The 17,500-nt window shown below is 43.9% G+C and overlaps 1 protein-coding gene across 1 annotated transcript in view; it reads left to right on the top strand.

Moving 5' to 3' along the window:
• The first annotated feature begins 2,075 nt into the window (after positions 1–2,075).
• The window catches only part of CLUL1 (clusterin like 1), a 35,499-nt gene continuing 20,074 nt past the window's right edge, over positions 2,076–17,500 (top strand). The window contains exons 1-3 of the mRNA XM_030887312.1: positions 2,076–2,181; positions 8,836–8,984; positions 14,047–14,214. Of these exons, the coding sequence (XP_030743172.1) occupies positions 2,076–2,181; positions 8,836–8,984; positions 14,047–14,214 (423 nt within the window). The remainder of the gene's footprint in view (positions 2,182–8,835; positions 8,985–14,046; positions 14,215–17,500) is intronic.

The raw sequence follows: 17,500 nt of genomic DNA, 5'->3' as shown, positions 1-17,500 counted from the left end.
TTTCAACAGGGATCGTCAGAAGAGTTTGAGATTACAACAACGGAGAGAGCATTGATAAATGTTCCAGATCTGGCTATCGGGACTAATCACTCTTCAAATTGTTCTTCTTTTTTTTTTTTTTAAATCATTTTATTGGGGGTTCGTCAAATTGTTCTTGAGTGATCAAGTTCTTAGCAAAATGTGACCAACCAAACAGATGCCATGGGGCCTATTCCACTTCATCGAGGCGCCACGTGCCTTAGAAGGGACTTGCGATTCATGGGGTTTTGAGAGCCGATGTTTCAGAAGTCTATTGTCAGCCCTATCTCTCAACCTTTGGGCTCGCAGTTGAGCAAATTATTGTTTGAACTGTACAATGGGTCTGAGATCCTTATCTATGACATCATCTGCATGCTAGATTTTATCATTTCATCTCATTAAAAGGTATATCAAGTCAAAACGACCAATTTTTCCCCCATACCATTTTATGAGGAGTTAATCTAGACATCATACCTTTCCATAGTTATTCATATAAAGTAGTGTCCAATCACGACCACAACCAGTTTCAAAACCTTTTCTTCCTTCTTGAATTCCTTGGAAAACAGCCAAACGATTACATATTCTTTTCAAAATGTTCACTCTAAAATTTTACTTACTCAATTTCATATATTGCTTTTATTTTCAATCTAAGAGAAAGTTTAGCTACATAAGAAAATACATGTCATAAAGTGTACATTAAAAGAGGAGACTGCTCCCACAAAGATTGACAGCCTCCAAAGCTCAATATTTAGGGTCATGATGAGTGATAATCAACTTGATGGCTTTGGGTTTGTTTGGGGTTTTGGTCTCAAAACATATTTGCGTGGAATAAAGTATTCCAAAACCACTGTTCTCGATCATGTGCACAGCCTGCCCTCTAGTGTTGCTTTCCAACCCTTACCAAGTTTTAAATCATATTCTTAATCTCAAAATGTTAGGTTAATAGGATTAAGAACCATGTCATCAAATTATTGGAACACGGCTAAATCCTTGACACTGATGAAACTCAGATCAGAGAGAAGGGGAGGCGCTTCCAGAAGCTGTTGGCAGCGTCACTGGGGAAATCTTGCAAAGTTAGCGGTAAATATATTACGTTTAAAATTGTCTGGATGTGCTTGCTTCGGCAGCACATATACTAAACATAAAATTGTGTCTAGTGTCTAGAGTCTTAACAGAGAGAGAAGAATTTATTTACATGAATATATAAAATATGAAAACTTTGTAATTAAGAGTAGAGATGTTCTCGTATGTAAGGTGCTATTTTATGTACTTATTATAACAGTCTAAATGTTAGTTAAATAATAGAGTTGGTTTTTTGTCTGATTAAATCAGCAACTAGACACAAAGTAGATAAATAACTTCTCTGGGACTATTTGAGAGATTTAACTTTGTCAAATCATAGTTATTTTCACGTCTCTAATTTTGGGGTAACTTTTAAACATTTTCCATTTGAAACCCGTGCAACTTATGTAAATCAAATCAAATGTAAAAGAAAATTCAGTATTTGAGAACAAAGAAAACTTCACTACGCGCATTATTCATGCAACCTATGGGTTTTCTAAGAAGTCTGAGAAAAACGTGTGCGGCTGTGTTGGCCTTCAGAAAGAAGTAAATAGTGAGCCACCTAATAAAAGTCCCCTTGGAGATGCAGAACTCTGAGTCCAAGTCAAAAAAGAACCGCTCTGACACGACTTTAACTGATTCTGAATGTAGGGCTGTGTACAGCTGACGTGCAAATAAAACAAAGTGTGGCCTCTACGTGTCTGCGAGTCATGGCGTTCATTGCCTTCACTTGTGAATCTTGGAGACCACAAGAGGACTTGAAACGATGATCTTATTGAACTGTCAGGGATTTGGTATTAAAAAAAATTGTTTTAAACCCTGATATTTCAAGCATCCCCTCGTGTCGCAGGCATAGTAACATAGAGTCTCAAGTCATAAAGGAAAATGGATAGTACATGTTTGGGAACTCCATGTGTTTTCCATTGATGGCTGTAGAAAATACGCTGGAAGGCATTTGATGAGGTTTGTTTTTCCTTTGCAGTAGCCTCGGGAACATGAAGCCGCCCCTCGGGATAGTTCTGGTGTGTCTGCTGTGCTCGAGAGATTGTCTCTGCGCACCCGCTTGGAAGGACAAAAGTGCTGTTGCTGGAAACCTGGAGAGTATGTTTGATCTCTTTATCTGGGCTGTGTCCTGCTTGCATGCCCTTGGCATTTACAGTGATTTACGGTGCAGAGATAAGAGGTGTCCTGACAACTCTTGAGTTTCACAGCAAAATGATCTCCAGGCACTTAAACAAAGTATATGCGATGCCAAACATCTGGCTAAAAATAGAAAATTCCAACCAAGTATCTGAGAATGTGCACATATCCAGATGTTTGCTATCAGGCAGATAAAACTTGCCAACTTTTTGACTGCTTGTGTGTGTATCTTCCAGATGTTTGGTTTCATCTCAGCACGGTTTTAATGAACAGCGAAATACTTTTCTAGCATTTGAAAAATTCCAACAAATACAGTCTGTGCAATTATTCTTAAATCGTGCAAGAATGGGTTATGATTACACTGAATTTGTTTGCCCTGTGATAATTAACAGGCGGCTTTTGCTTAATGGCATATGCTTTGGGTACTAAACATGTAAAATTCAATAAGCTAAAATGTGACCAATTGTTGTTTGCCATTAAGTCCATCGCATCTCATGGCGAGTCGTGTGTGCAAGTGGAACCTCGTGTGTGCAGAGGAGAATGGTGGCACAGAGTTTTCCAGGCTTAGGGAGACAGGTCACCAGGCCTGCCTTCTGAAGCACCTTTGGGTGAATGTGAACTGCCAACCTTTTGGTGAGCAGCCAAGTGCTTGGCCACGCAGTGACGCCTGACAGTTGGTGGCTCTTGTTGCTAGTCACCCTCTAGGGGATTCCACTTCCTAGGGACCTCATGTGACCAAGGGGATTTCATGTTCCATCTGTTGGGCCTCGGGTTCCACATGGTTGTCGTGGCTGGCCTCTGTATGGAAGCAGGCTGCCTGGTGCCGCTGGGGGGATTCAGACGTCCAACCTTTAGGTTTTCAGCTGAATGCTGAGCCTTGAGAGCCACCAGGCTCCTTTGTATTCAAAACCCAATCCACTGCCATACCATCAATTCTGACTTATAATGAGCCGATGGGACAGTAGAGCTACTCCACAGGGTTTCTGAGGATGTAAATCATTCTGGGGGCTGACTGCCTCACCTTCCTCTCTCGGGGAGAGGCAGGTCCTTTTGAACTGGTGGCCTTGAACTGCTGACCTGGCCCAACACTTAACCAACTGTGCCACCCAGGCTACTTCGCTGTAGCTAGGGCCTTCAAATCACAAAGCAAACCACTGCCTGGTCCTACCCCAGCCCAGGCTGAAGCCCATGGTTGCGGCCACTGGGTCAATCCACCTACTTCCGGATCTCCCATTGTTTTCGCTGAGCTTCTACTTTCCAAGCATGGTGTTTCTCTCCAGGGCCTGGTCTCTCCTGATAACATGTCCAAAGTACACAAGCCAAAGTCTTGCCGTTCTCCCTTTCAAGAAACGTTCTGGCCATGCTTCTTTCAAGGCAGATTTATTGGAGCCTTGGCCAGTCCGCGGTACTTTCAATATCCTTGGCCAGCGTCATAATTCAAGTGTATCAATTCTTCCGCCGTCTTCTTTGGTCATTGCCCTGCTTCCACACGCATATGAGGCAATGGACACCACCATGGTTTGGGTCAGGCACACCTTAGTAACTTCCAAGTGACCCCCTTGCTCTTAAGCACCTTAAAGAGGTCTTGTGTAGCAGATTTGCCCAATGCAACATGCCGTCTGATTCCTGGATTGATGCTTCCTTGGGCATTGATTGTGGATCCAAGCAAAATTAAATCCTTGCCAACTTCAACCTTTTCTTTGTTTATCACAATATTGTCAATTGAGCCAATTGTGAGGATTCGGGTTTTCTTTACCTTGAGTTGCACACTGAAGACTGCAGGCCTTGAGATTCATCGGTAAGTGCTTCAAGTCTTCCTGGCTTTCAGCATATGTCATATGCATATCATAGATTGTTAATAAACCTTCCTCCAATCCTGATAGTGCATTCTTCTTCAGGTAGTCCAGCTTCATGTAGTTCAGGTTCATTGTTCAGCATACAGATTGAATAAGGAGGATGAGAGGATACAGCCTTGACGCACACTTTACTTGATTTTAAACCACACAATATTCCCTTTTTCTGTTCAAACAATTACCTCCTGGTCCACATACAGAATCCTCATGAACACAAGGAAGTAATCTAGAATCCCCATGTTTCTTAATGTGATTCATAGTTTGTTATGATGCACACAGTTGAATTCCTTTGCATAATCAATAAAATGCAAACAAACATCTTTTGGGGGGTTTTCTCTGCTTTCAGCCAAGATCCACCTGATGTCAGCAATAATATCCATTGTATCACATCCTCCTCTGATTCCAGCTTGAATCTCTGACAACTCCTTGTTGATGTACTGTTTCAATCATTGCTGAATGATCTCCAATAATGTTTTACTTGCATGTGAAATTAGTGATACTGTGCAATAATTTGTGCATTCTGTTGGGTCACATTTCTATGGAGTGGTTCAAATAATGGATCTCTTCCAGTCTGTTGGCCAGGTGGCCATCTTCCAAATTTCTTGGCATAGATGAATGCTTCATCAGCTTATTGAAACATTTCAATTGGTATTCCATCAATTTCTAGATCCTTGTTTTCACTAATGCCTTCACTGTAGCTTGGACTTCTTCCTTCAGTATCATTAGCTGGCTCTTGGTCTCATGCTGCCTTTTGAAAGGGTGGGATGCTGACCAGTTCTTCTGAGTACAATGACTGTGTATTCCTGCTATCTTCTTTTGGTAATTCCTGTATCATCCAACATTTTGCCCATAGAATCTTTCAATATTACAACTCAGGGCTTGAATTTTCCCTTCAGTTCTTTGAGATACGGGAGCATATTCTTCCTTTTTGGCTTTCTAACTCCAAGTCTTTGCACATTTCATTATACTATTTTATTTTGTCTTCTCTTGCTGCCCTCTGAAATTTTCGTCTTAGTTCGTTTACTTCATTTGCTTTTGCTGCTCTATGTTCAAGAGCAAGTTTCAGCGTCTCTTCTGACACCCACTTTGATCCCTTCTATCTTGTCTTCTTATGGCCTTTTGCTTTATTAATGTTTGATGTCCTCGATGTCACCCAACAGCTTGTCAGGTCTTGGGTTGAATGTATTCTTGAGCTGTTCTCAACATTTAAGAGAGATACTGCTTGAGGTCATATTTTGGCTCTCTTGGACTTGTTCCCCTGTCAGTCCCCTCTGGCTCCTCTGGCTGCTGAGGTTGAACTTCTCCATCTTCTCATCCCATAGATGTAGTCAGCTCATCTGCTGAGGTCCATGTGTACAGTCTCCACTTATGTTCTTGGATAAAGGTATTTGCAATGAAGTCATTGGTCTTGTAAAATTCTATCATGCAATCTCCAGTTGTGTTTCTATTACAAAGGCCATGTTTTCCAACTCCTGTTCTTTCCTCTTGGTTTCCAACTTTTGCATTCCAATCATCAATAATTACCAATGCATCTTGATTGCATGTTTGGTCAATTTCAGACTAAAGATGTTGGTAGAGTTCTTTGATTTTTTTTTTCATCATTAGCTTTAGTGCATAAATTTGCATAAGAGTTGTATTACGTGGATCTCCTTGCATGTGTATAGATATTTTCCCATCGCAGACAGCATTGTGCTTCGGGATAGATCTTGTAAGTTTCTGATGATGATGAGGGTGAGGCACTTCCTCTTGAATTTGTCATTCCCACATAGAAACCCCATAGTTGTCTATTTTTAAATGGCCGATGCCAGTCCATTTCCGTTCACTATTGCCTAGGATACGATCTTTATGCGTTCCATTTCACCTCTGATGACTTCCAATTTTCCTAGAGTCATACTTCATACATCCCACATTCCGATTATTAATGGGTGTTTGCAGCTCTTTCTTCTCATTTTGAGATGTGCCCCATCACGGGCCCAAATGAAGGCCCTGAAAGCTTTAACTACGCCCTGATGGTGAACTCTGCTTGGAGAAGACAGCTTGTCCTCCATGGTGCATCGATCGCCTTCCAGCCTTGAAGGCGCATCTTGTGGCACTGCGTCTGACAATGGCCTGCTTTTTCTCTTTTCTCCTTTCTCAATCATTTTATTGGGGGCTCTTACAGCTCTTGTCACAATCCATATATACATACATTGTGTCAAGCACATTTGTACATTTGTTGCCATCATCATTCTCAAAACACTTTCTTTCTACTTGAGCCCTTGGGATCAGCTCATTTCCCTCCACCCTCCCACCCTCCCTCATGAACCCTTGATAAAAACTCTTTTTTCATGTCTTACACTGACAGCTGTCTCCCTCCACCCATTGTTCATTAGTTCGTCCGTGGGTGACCCTGCTGGCATTTTGAATATTAAGGACGTAGCTTCCAGCAGCACACAAGCCACCACAGTGTGACAAACTAGTAGACAAGTGGTGAAGGCCTCCTCTAGAAAACTGCAATTAAACTAGAGGCAAGAATAAGCTCCTAAGAAAGCCACCTTAGCGATTGTGAAGGAGGTGATGATGAATTGCACGCCAGCAGCCTGGTGCCATCTATAAGCACTAGACTGCTCACCCCAACAGTGGCAGTTCATCCCCACGAGAGAAGATGAGGCGGTCTGATCCTGTAAGGGTTAACAGCGGGAGAAACCCTGTGCAGGGGCGATATGTATCGGAATTGACTCCTCCTCGGTGCCTGGGGGCTTGGTGGGTATTGTTGTTGAAGTGTTTTTGCTTATTGGAGTTTCTGGATGGTGCAAATGGTTTGCCACTCGGCTACTGGTTGAAAGGCTGGCGATTCAAACTGCCCAGAGGTGCCTCAGAAAAAAGGCCTGGAGTTCTGATGCTAAAAAGTCGCAGCCTTGAAGATCCTATGAAACGGGTCGCCGTGAATCGTGATAGACTCAAAGGCAGCTAACAACAATAACAATAAATGCTTTGTGAAGTTCTGGGGTAGTGCAAAGGGTTAATTCGCTCAGCTGCTCAGCAAGAGGTGGGAGGTGGGAGTTCACCTAGGGGCTCCTCAGAAGAAGGGCCTGGCAATTTACTGCCACTGAAAACCCTACGGTACACAGGCCTGTCCTGGTACGCCAGGGACAGCCACCAGTGGGGTCTGCAGCCGAGCCACTGATTCGAGACTTCAAGAGGGCTGTGTCTGTCTGCAACATCTGCTAGGCTGTCCGGGATTAGCCGAGAGGCTTTCTGAGTTTCATGCCACTTTCAAAGGTAATTAAAGCTGAAATCAAATAAAAGTTTCGCTGTGTTGGGTAGAGTCTAGGGAATTCTAAATGATCTCTAGTATATAGTCTTAATTTAGAGTCCTGGCTCTTTTAAGTGAAAGAAGGTGTGGGGCGGGGAATAAATTAAAACAAGTCCTAAGTGCTGTAGCGAAATGCGGTGATGATGTCTAGCCATTAGAAAGAAGAGTGTCTGCGGTCTTAAAACAAGCGGCCATAAGTAAGGTGGCAGCTAAGCCCACTCAGAAGAAGCACATCAACCTGTGTAATCCAAGGATTGTAAAAAATAAAATTTACCACCAGAGGAAGGAATAGGATTAGCATTTAAATTCTGAGCACCTGGTTTTCAGAAGGCTGTGGATGACAGTGAAAACCCAAAGTTGACTTGCACAGTCCCCACATGGATTAAGCCGCTCGTCGAGGCCCTCTGACCATAGGCCAGGGATGGGAACAGCCTTCCTGACAGAGAGGACGTTGGAAAGGGCTCTCTATGTTAGTATTATTATGGACATAGGTGAGCTAAAAGTTAACAGCTTTTCATCTGCTCTCCCTTTGATGCAGGAAACAAAGACCGTGGCCTGATTCATACCTCCTACTATAAACCAAACGCACTGCTCACTCCCAGTGACTCCTGGAGACTAACTGGAAGTAGAAAGCTCAGTCTTTCTCCCACTGGTGGTTTTGAACTGCCAACCATGTGGATCATAGCTGGATATATAACCATTGCACGACCAGGGCTCCCACCCTCTACTCAGGTCAGGTGTTAATCCCCTACTCTACCTGTTTTATTAGGAGGCCTGGTGGGGTATCGGTTACGAATTGGGCTGCTAATTGCAAGGTAGCTCCACAGGAAAAAGACTGAGCTAAACAAGAAAAGAAGAGAAAAAGACTGGGCTTTCTCTTGTGAAGGATCCCAGTCTCAGAAACTCACAGGGGCAGTGCTACCCTGTCCTGTAGGGTCACTGTGAGCCAGCATCCACTCGGTGCCAATGGGTTTTTAGATTCCAATTGGTTCATAGAAAATGCCCTCCAAAACGGGGCTATAAAAAAACAAAACAAATACAAAAGGGGGCTATCGCCACAGGCATATAAAGTTCAGAATGATAATATATCATTCTGATGATGGATAGAAAAACCATATTAATTGACTAACAATGTTCTAAAATGGATTGTACTGATGATTGCATAACTCTTTTTCATAGGAATGAACTATTAAATTGTATGCCATGTGAATTTGATGTCAATAAGGCTGTTTTAAAAAAACGAGCCCTCAGGAACATGACCAGGAGGAGGGGAGGTGAATCCTGCCGTATTTGGGCTCTCAGAACTGAAGCGCACAGGCTCTCTCCCGGGGCAGCTGGACCCAGGAGACAATTCGTGATCCTCTAGAAGGGCAGCTCCGCCTCTTCTGGGGGAGGTGGAACACTGGCGAACCCTTGCTTTCGTAATCTGATTAAATGCCAAAGGCAAAACCACATCATATCTCTTAGGTCTTTCTGAGTCCGAGGAGACGGAGGCCAATGAAGAGGTGAAGAAGGCGTTGATTGGGATTAAGCAGATGAAAACCATGATGGGAAGAAGGGCGGAAGAACACACCAGTCTAATGAAAACCCTGCGGAAATGCAGAGCAGAAAAGCAGGTACCGTTACAGCAAATCGTCCCTGTTCCTGAACGTGTCGGAACCAAATATATTGGATTTGTTAGTGCATTGGATGAATCACTTCTTTTCCTTGATAATAACTTTTCTGGACAACAACCTTTATGGGAGAAAAAGTTGGAAGGAAACTTCAGGTTTCCTCAAAGAGCATCTTCCTTGTGGAATAGGCCTTTGTAAAGTCTGGAGTAGACTCCAAATCCAGAAATGTGGGGAATTCCTCTAGGTGACGTTCTGTTTTTCAAATTGCTTCATGATACTTAACCTCCTCTGCATTAGGATATTGTGGGAGACTTGAGATAGACCAGTGACCATCAAGAGTCTCTGGTGTTACATCTGTATTACTAAAGAATTTGTCAGCACTCAGTTCGAAATATATGTGTATTAATTTATTCACCAGTCAAACATATGAACTGCTAACATTATCTGTTCCAACTAGAATGGATTTAAGTCCATATTTCAAATAGTCTTCTAAATCACTCAAAATGTTTAGCCCTCGTCCCTGATCTGATTAGATCACCGTGTTTTGTACCTTGTCATGTGGCCAATCAAGAGCTCATTATGCAGCTGTGTCAGTAGGGCTGTTTGCTTCTCATCCATTTGAGCTTATGTTTGTCCTATTTTCCCAAGCTGATGGGGTTTTGTGCAAGAAACTTTTTAAGCCTCCTTTTTTTTTTTTTTTTTTTTTTTAAACATTTTATTAGGGGCTCATACAACTGTTGTCCCAATCCATACACACATCAATTGTGTAAAGCGTATTTGTACATAGTTTCTCAAAACATTTTCTCTCCATTTAAACCCCCCGACATTAGGTCCTCATTTTTCCCCTCCCTCCCTGCTCCCCCCTCCCGCATGAGCCCTTGATAGTTTATAAATGGGTATTTTGTCATATCTTGCCCTATCCGACGTCTCCCTTCATCCCCTTTTCGGTTGTCTGTCCCCCAGGGAGGAGGTCACACACAGTTCCATGTAATCGGTTCCCTCTTTCCTACCCATTCTCCCTTTACCCTCCCTGTTTTGCCACTCACACCACTGGTCCTATAGGGCTCATCCGTCCTGGATTCCCTGTATTTTCAGTTCCTATCTGTACCAGTGTACCTCCTCTGGTCTAGCCAGTCTTGCAAGATAGAATTCGAGTCATGGTAGTGGGAGCGGGGAGGAAACCTTTAGGAACTAGAGGAAAGTTGTATTTCTCATCATTGTTACATCGCACCCTGACTGGCTCATCTCCTCCCTGAGACCCCTCTGCAAGGGGATCTCCAGTGGCCTAATCGTGGGCTTTGGATCTCCACTCCACACTCCCCCCATCATTCACTATGGTAAGATTTTTTGTTCTGATGATGCCTTACACCTGATCCCTTCGACACCTCGTGGTTGCATAGTAAGCCTCCTTTCTTACAAGGGTTCTGAGGGTTAGTTTAGTGAAAGAGGGCATTGGTGGTTCCATGGGAGAGGTCTTACCTTCCAGAGGGAAAACCCAGATGTGAGATCTGGCCGATCCCCCTCATGCACAGCCACAAATTGTCTGTGAGTGGATGCTGATGCGTTGCTAGGATGCAGCAGAGGTTTTAGCAGAACTTCCAGATGGAGTAGGAAGAAAGGCCCGGCAATCTACTTCAAAAAAACCAAGCCACTGGACACCCGATGGAGCACAGTTTTGTTCTGCCACAAATGAGGTTGCCAAGAGTGGGGCAACCTAACAGCAACAATGGTCTGTGAAAGATAGATAATAAACTTCAATACACCGGAATCCTCCCAAACTGCAATGTATTGCAATTGATTGGCAAGCAGAAGACTGCCAATGCTTCTGCAATGATGGGGGGTGGGGTCCACTCTTCCCCAGAGTGCAGGGGAAGTTGTCTAGCATAAACACCTCAAGAGAGCTTTGGTATACTAAATAATACACTCACTCACTACCATTGAGTCGATGCCAACTCACAGAGACCCTCTAGGACAGGGTAGATCTTCCTCTGTGAGATTCTGAGATTAACTCTTTCAGGGAGTAGAAAGCCCTGTCTTTCTCCAGTGAACGGCTGGTGGTTTCGAACCGCTGACCATGCACATCACAGCCCAGTGTGCAACCGCTACACTCTCAGCGTTCCTCAATTCATACCATAACTCAATCTATTTAATCTTTTTTAAAAGCCTGAAGGGAAGTTCTAGTATTTCTTTCCTCTAACCCAGTGCGCGCACCACAGTCAGAGGCCACAGAGTTCTAAAAAGCGGCTTCCGAGCATTGTGATCTTTGGGAGTCCGTTGGGCACTTTCCTTCGGGCTGTCTGATAACCTGACCCCCCAGCCTGTCACCAGCCTGGCTGACATCGCTGCCACCCCTCCAGTCAGGCAGCCGTCCAGACAAGGGAAGGAGACTGCCTGACCAGCAGCTGCAGGACCACCTCCTCCTCCTCCTCCTTTTGGCAGCAATCAAAACACTGTAAGGAAATCAAAAATAGCGCCTCATCAGGAAGATGTGGAAGCCCCCAGAACTGGGTTGTCCCTAGTAGACTTGTGAGGCTCACCATCTGGGCGGAATGATGCCAGACATCATTTATAGCCCCAACAAAACGCATTATCACACCGAGTCCTTCCAACATCTGGAAGAACCACTGCTTTCATCTTGCAGCTAAGGAAACTGATGTTAGAGGTGCTATTTAACCTGTTACCCCAACACGGATGCGTGAAAGGAGAGTGCGCAGGCAGACATGATGCAGGGACCCCGCACAATGGGAGGAGGCAGGAGTCAAGTAAACTAGCGCTGGTTTCACGTCTGATCCAGCAGCATCCAGGAACAGGGAATATTTTTACACGTGCTTTAAAAAGCTCTGACTGTGTAAAAAGTCATTGAATTAAACACGGCTTGATTCCAGCACTCAATTAAAAAGTTCATTTTTTTAAAAAAGACGCCTACTTAATCCTGAATTGCCTTGCTTAAAGTTACAGTGAACAAATTACGAACTGACAAAGATGGAGTAAATGCTCCCGTCTCTGAGTCCTGAGCACGCCCCCCGCGTCCTCCAGGCCGCTTGTCCTCATCTGCTCCCATTAACGCTCGGGGACAGCCTCCGGAGCTCACTCTGCACGGAGCCGGAACCCTGGAGCCGCCCAGGGTGATTTGTCCCCCCGCAGGTTTCCGTGGTATTGTGCTAAGAGTTTTGCTAAGCTTTGAACAGGAATACCGTCCTAACTATGAAATCTGATGTGCTGGGGACTTTTGGGGGGGTGGGATGGGGATGGGGGTGGGGGTGGGGACGTGGAGGGACTAGATTGGACACTCCAAACGAAAGCAGAAGCTATCTACTTCATCCATGACGACACATCAGCACTAAAATTTGGGCATCGTGCTAGTTTTTTGTTCTGCTTTGGGGGACAAGAAAGATAGCAATAATATGCTAAGCGCCTTGCTTAGCTCATGTAAGCGGTAGATCCTATTGCTGTCCCTGCTTGCTAATCATCAGACTGAGACTTAAAGGCATTAAATGGTTTGCCCAAGGGTACATCCTTAATGCGGTTCAGAGTTAGAAAATTTGAAATTTCTTGTCTGTGACAACAATAAGCAGAATGTTCACAATTGGAACTATTAGATCAAACCTTTCCAGAGAAGAAGTAGGATTCCAAAATTATTCTGCAAGAAAACTCTGTCTGGATCATAGGGTGCCTGCGGCAGGCTGGTGCCCTGCCAATTTATGTATTCAGCTTAATCTGAGCTACTGCCAGCGGCAATCCCCTGGCTTAGCACCAGGACAGGGTGCAGTGAGGTCAACTGAAAACCCACAGCAGGCTCGGAAGATTGTCAGTGCCGGCTGATGCTTTGGGCTTAACATGCCAAGAAAGGGTGGTTTCCTCTGTCTTATTAGGTAAAATTGCACACTAAGCTGGTTTTAAATAAAAGAGACTTTTCTCCTTAATGAGGTTTTCTTCTAAGTGACTCACATTTGGCCCTGAGGCTGCAGCCAGCCTGTGGCAGAACTCATTAATGATAATCCCCTAGTTCCCCGGGGACTGGGGATGCTTTCTCGTAGTGCGAACGATTAACACGTTTGGATGCCAACCACTAGCGGCTCCACTGAAGAAAGGACTGGCGATCTACTTCCAAATATGTCAACACAGGCAATTCTCCTGCGACACACATAGAGTCTCCAACCGGAAGGTTGGCAGTTCAAACCTTCCCGCCGGTCACTAAACATTGGAATCCACAGCGTGGCAGTGAGTTTTGTTTGTTTTCAGCCTCAGGCAGGGAGAGACCCCACTTTTGTTCTGGCAGGGAGGTGGGGGTCTGAGCAGGTGCAGATAAAGATGTCTTTGGGGGTTGCGGGGTCTGGGATGGGGGCGCGGGTGGGTGGGTTGCAGGCTGTTGGGTCCGACCGCACAGAGCACTGGTCGGAAAGCAAGCTCGAGGCCACACAGGGTATGTTGGGAGGGCCACGGGAAAGAACCAAGATGCTAAAGAGACAGCGTCTGCAAGTATGATGGAACCGGGTGGGAATATTTATCTGATGCACAACGATTGCGCTTTCTTTCTTTTTAAAAAAGAAATCATTTTATTGTGGGCTCTTACAGCTCTTATCACAATCCACCCATCCATTGTATCAATGATTGTGCTTTCTTGCAATGTTTAAGAGCATGCACAAATTAAAGACAGCAAATGAACCAATTAGAATAAGTGAGCTTTTCTTAAAGCCTTGACACCTGCCTCCCACATCTCCCTTCCCCTCCCCTAGAATGGATGTAAAGACAGACAACTGATCAGACAAATGACAGGCGCTGGTTCTCCCAGAGTAGGGACTGCATCTTCACTGAGAATTCCCCCAAGTCAAACGCAGTGTCTTTCTCCATGAAGGCTTGTCAAGTGAATAAATTAGCACATGGAAGAGATTTGCTTAGCCTGCAACCAGAAACAGAGCTAGTAGTCAAACAGAAAGCTTTGGAGATGTATCAGCTGCTGCAGGAGAGAGGCTGAAGCGAGCATTTCGAACATGCGCATGTTCACAAAGGGAAATCAACATGGAATTGCAAAATAAAAGAGTGTCTGTTTCTACTTCATAATTAGGAGGCCCTGAAACTTATGAACGAAGTTCAAGAACATCTGGACAAGGAAGAGCGGCTCTGCCAGGTGTCTTTGACGGGTTCCTGGGATGAATGCAAGACTTGTCTGGAAAGTCGTTGCTTGAGCCACTATACGACCTGCCAGTCTGGCTGGTTCTCCGTCCAAAACACGGTAAGCGAAAACCAGCGCTCCAGGTTTCAGAGTTCGTAAGGCGAGGGCCTCACACAAGTGGATCTATTTCTTAGTAATGTCTACTTGTGTTTAGAACAAAAGCGCGTGAGTTGATATTGGCCTTTTGCAACCGAAAATGCCATCCTTTGGGAATGCACAGCATACAGCTTAGAATATCTGTTTCCGGATAACAATGCTGCATGTACCTTTCCAAGAAGTCCCCTTTTTGACCTTGTGTTTGCCCTTCGTAAGCACATTCCCACTGGTTTGCAAGCTCTGTAAGAGCAGGAACCACCTGTAATTTGTCTCTGAGCACTGAAGGTATTCAATAAATATTTGTTGAATTCTATTCTGAAAAATAGTATTATAGTCTCTGATTTCGACTTTCTTTAACTTTTCCTCCAGGGTGCCAAACATTTTCAAAGACATTCTCTGCCTCCTCTATTTCTTCTGCAGTGCACTTGACCTCTTGTATGTGGTACATGCACTCAGAGCTCAGGCACCTGTATTGCCTCGAGTCCTGTGCACGGTCTCTGGCTATTTCTGGGTATAAGGAATCACAGAGGGAGGTGACCTGCGCAGGCTGAGCTATGTTCCATAAAAGGGTGCAATTCTATTGGTGTGATTCAAAAAGTGAGCCGACTATGAAATTGAGTGAAATTTCATATTTCACTCTCCATATTATAACATGCACTAATTAAAGTGTGTTCCTGGCTTGGCAGCACCATGCCCATTACAAAGGAAGCAACCCATCAGATAATGAATATGCCAACTTAATTTGCCTCCACTGATAATTGCATCTGCTCTATTTTTATAGTCTCTGTCTCTTTCCAGTTCACCGGAAGATAGTGGAACCACACTGGCTGGAAGTCAGATGTGAGGGCCATTCCTAGGTGTGCCAATTGTGTGACTGCATGAACATTTCTTTGAGTTTTGAAGTTTTGTTTTTGTGGATGGGGTCAAGTAAATGGAAGGTGACAGAGGGAGAGGCAGAGCCAGATCGTTTTTTAGAGACAGGCACAGTCTTTTTTTTAATATATATTAAAATCATGGTCATTTAATTTTAAAATTTAATGAATGTATTTGTTTTGCTTTGACTCAAAGATGCTTTATTTTTCTATAAACTCATTCCTGAGAGGGGATCAGATCATGTGCTTCCTGCATTTTCCACACACAACTTATTGTAAAAAAAAAAGTTTTTAAGTACAATTTCTTCACTTGAAGTTACCTATGATAATTATTGTGTTAAATAGTTCCCCAGGCACAAAAATAGATCCTATAATTATAGTTTTATATATTCAGAAGCATACATACACACAGACAACCATATACATGTACAGATACAAATATCTATGTACATATGTATGTCTAGAAATATACTTATTAGTGTCTAAAGAAAGGAGTATAATTTTCCATAAGTTTAATCACACCATATATATTTTTAAATACTTTGACTGGGGGCTTTAACATCTCTTGTCACAATCCATACATTTGTCCAGTGTGTCAAGCACATTTGCACATATGCCGCCATCATCATTTTCAAAGCATTTTCTTCCCACTTGAGCCCCTGATATCAGCTTCCCATTTCTTCCCCCTCTGCCCTCCCTCACAAACCCTTGATAAAGTTATAGATTATTATTTCCCTTGATAAAGTTATAGAATATTATATTAATATTCGCCCCTCACCCACCTTTCCATTATTAGTCCCCCTGGGAGGGGGTTATAAGTTGATCCTTATGATTGATTTCCCCTTTCTCCCCCCACCCTCCCCTAATCCTCCTGGCATCTCTACTCCCCTTGTTGGCCCTGAGGGGTTTATCTATCCTGGATTCGCTGTGTTGTGGGCTCTTATCTGTAGCAGTGTTCATCCTCTGGTCTAATCCAATTTGTAAGGTAGAATGAGGTCATGATAGTGGAGAAAAGGAAGCACCAAAGAACTAGAGGAAAGTTGTGTGTTTCATCTGTACTATACCGCACTCTGACTGGCTCATCTCTTTCCTGTGACCCTTCTGTGAGGGGATGTCCAATTGTCTACAGATGGGCATTGGGTCTCCACTCCATGCCCCCCTCCCCATTCACATTGGATATGATTTTGTTCTAGGTCTTAGATGCCTGATACCTGATCCCATTGACACCTCATGATGACATAGGCTCATGTACTATTTCCATGTGGGCTTTGTTGCTTCTCAGCCAGATAGCCACTTGTTTATCTTCCAGCCTTTAAGACCCCAGACGCTATATCTTTTGATAACCAGGCACCATCAGCTTTCTTCACCACATTTGCTTATGCACCCGCTTTGTCTTCAGTGATCATGTTGGGAAGGTAAGTGTCACAGAATGGAGAAAGGCACAGTCTTCTAAGACTTCGTGAAGAGTCCTCTGAACGGCACTGGGCTGTCCCAGCACAGATGTTAGAGAGTTGATAATGTTCAAGGACATTCAACAAGACATCAAGCATCACTAATGTATACGGGCAACCCTGTTCTGGCTGAGACTCAGGGTCTCACAGATGAAATAGAGTCTGGGCAACTGCCAGAAAATCTCCCCCAAAGTGGTCCCGGAAATCCCACAATTAGAACTTCATTCTTTTGTCTATAGCCCAAGAGAACTGTGACCCCTCTAATACATACTATTCCTAAAAAGAGTAACCCACTGAGGTGCATCAGACAGCTGTGCGGCAGTGCAAATCTATTGATCTTTCCTTTCCTTTACTGAGACCAATTTATGAAGAGAGAAAGAAGACAGTGTAAAGCCACTAATGACATTCTACTGAAGACAAAAAGGAACAGAGAAAGAGGTGAATGAAAAACAAGAGCCTTCACCATGGTTTTTGGGACAATCTCCATGGCGCCCGAAGACCATGACATGCCAGCTGCCACTGGCGCATCAGGCTGTGGCTCTTCAACAATACTGACGGATGTCCTTTGTGGGCATCACTGGCAAACAGAAACCAGACAGAACCTTAGATCCGATTTCTGCAATCATAACCCAAGTCTGTTATAAGAACACCAGAAAAAGTATGAGTGGATGGATTATTTTAAGTTAATCACCTCATCCTCTCTTGCCCAAAATTGTTCTTCATTTAGAATGATTACTATAAGTTGGCTTTAAAGTTTGTGATTAAAAAAAAAATGGTCCAAAGGCTAGACCAGAGGATGTATACTGGTACACATAGGAACTGGAAACACGGGGAATCGGGGCAGATGATCCCTTCAGGACCAGTAGTGAGAGTGGCGATACCAGGAGGGTGGAGGGAGGGTGGGTTGGAAATGGGGAACCGATTACA

The sequence above is a fragment of the Echinops telfairi genome, unplaced genomic scaffold (assembly GCF_000313985.2).
Source record: "Echinops telfairi isolate 266 unplaced genomic scaffold, ASM31398v2 ScPeMD7_7400;HRSCAF=8409, whole genome shotgun sequence".
In the NCBI taxonomy this organism is placed as follows: domain Eukaryota; kingdom Metazoa; phylum Chordata; class Mammalia; order Afrosoricida; family Tenrecidae; genus Echinops; species Echinops telfairi.
This window is presented reverse-complemented; position numbering and strand designations above follow the sequence as displayed.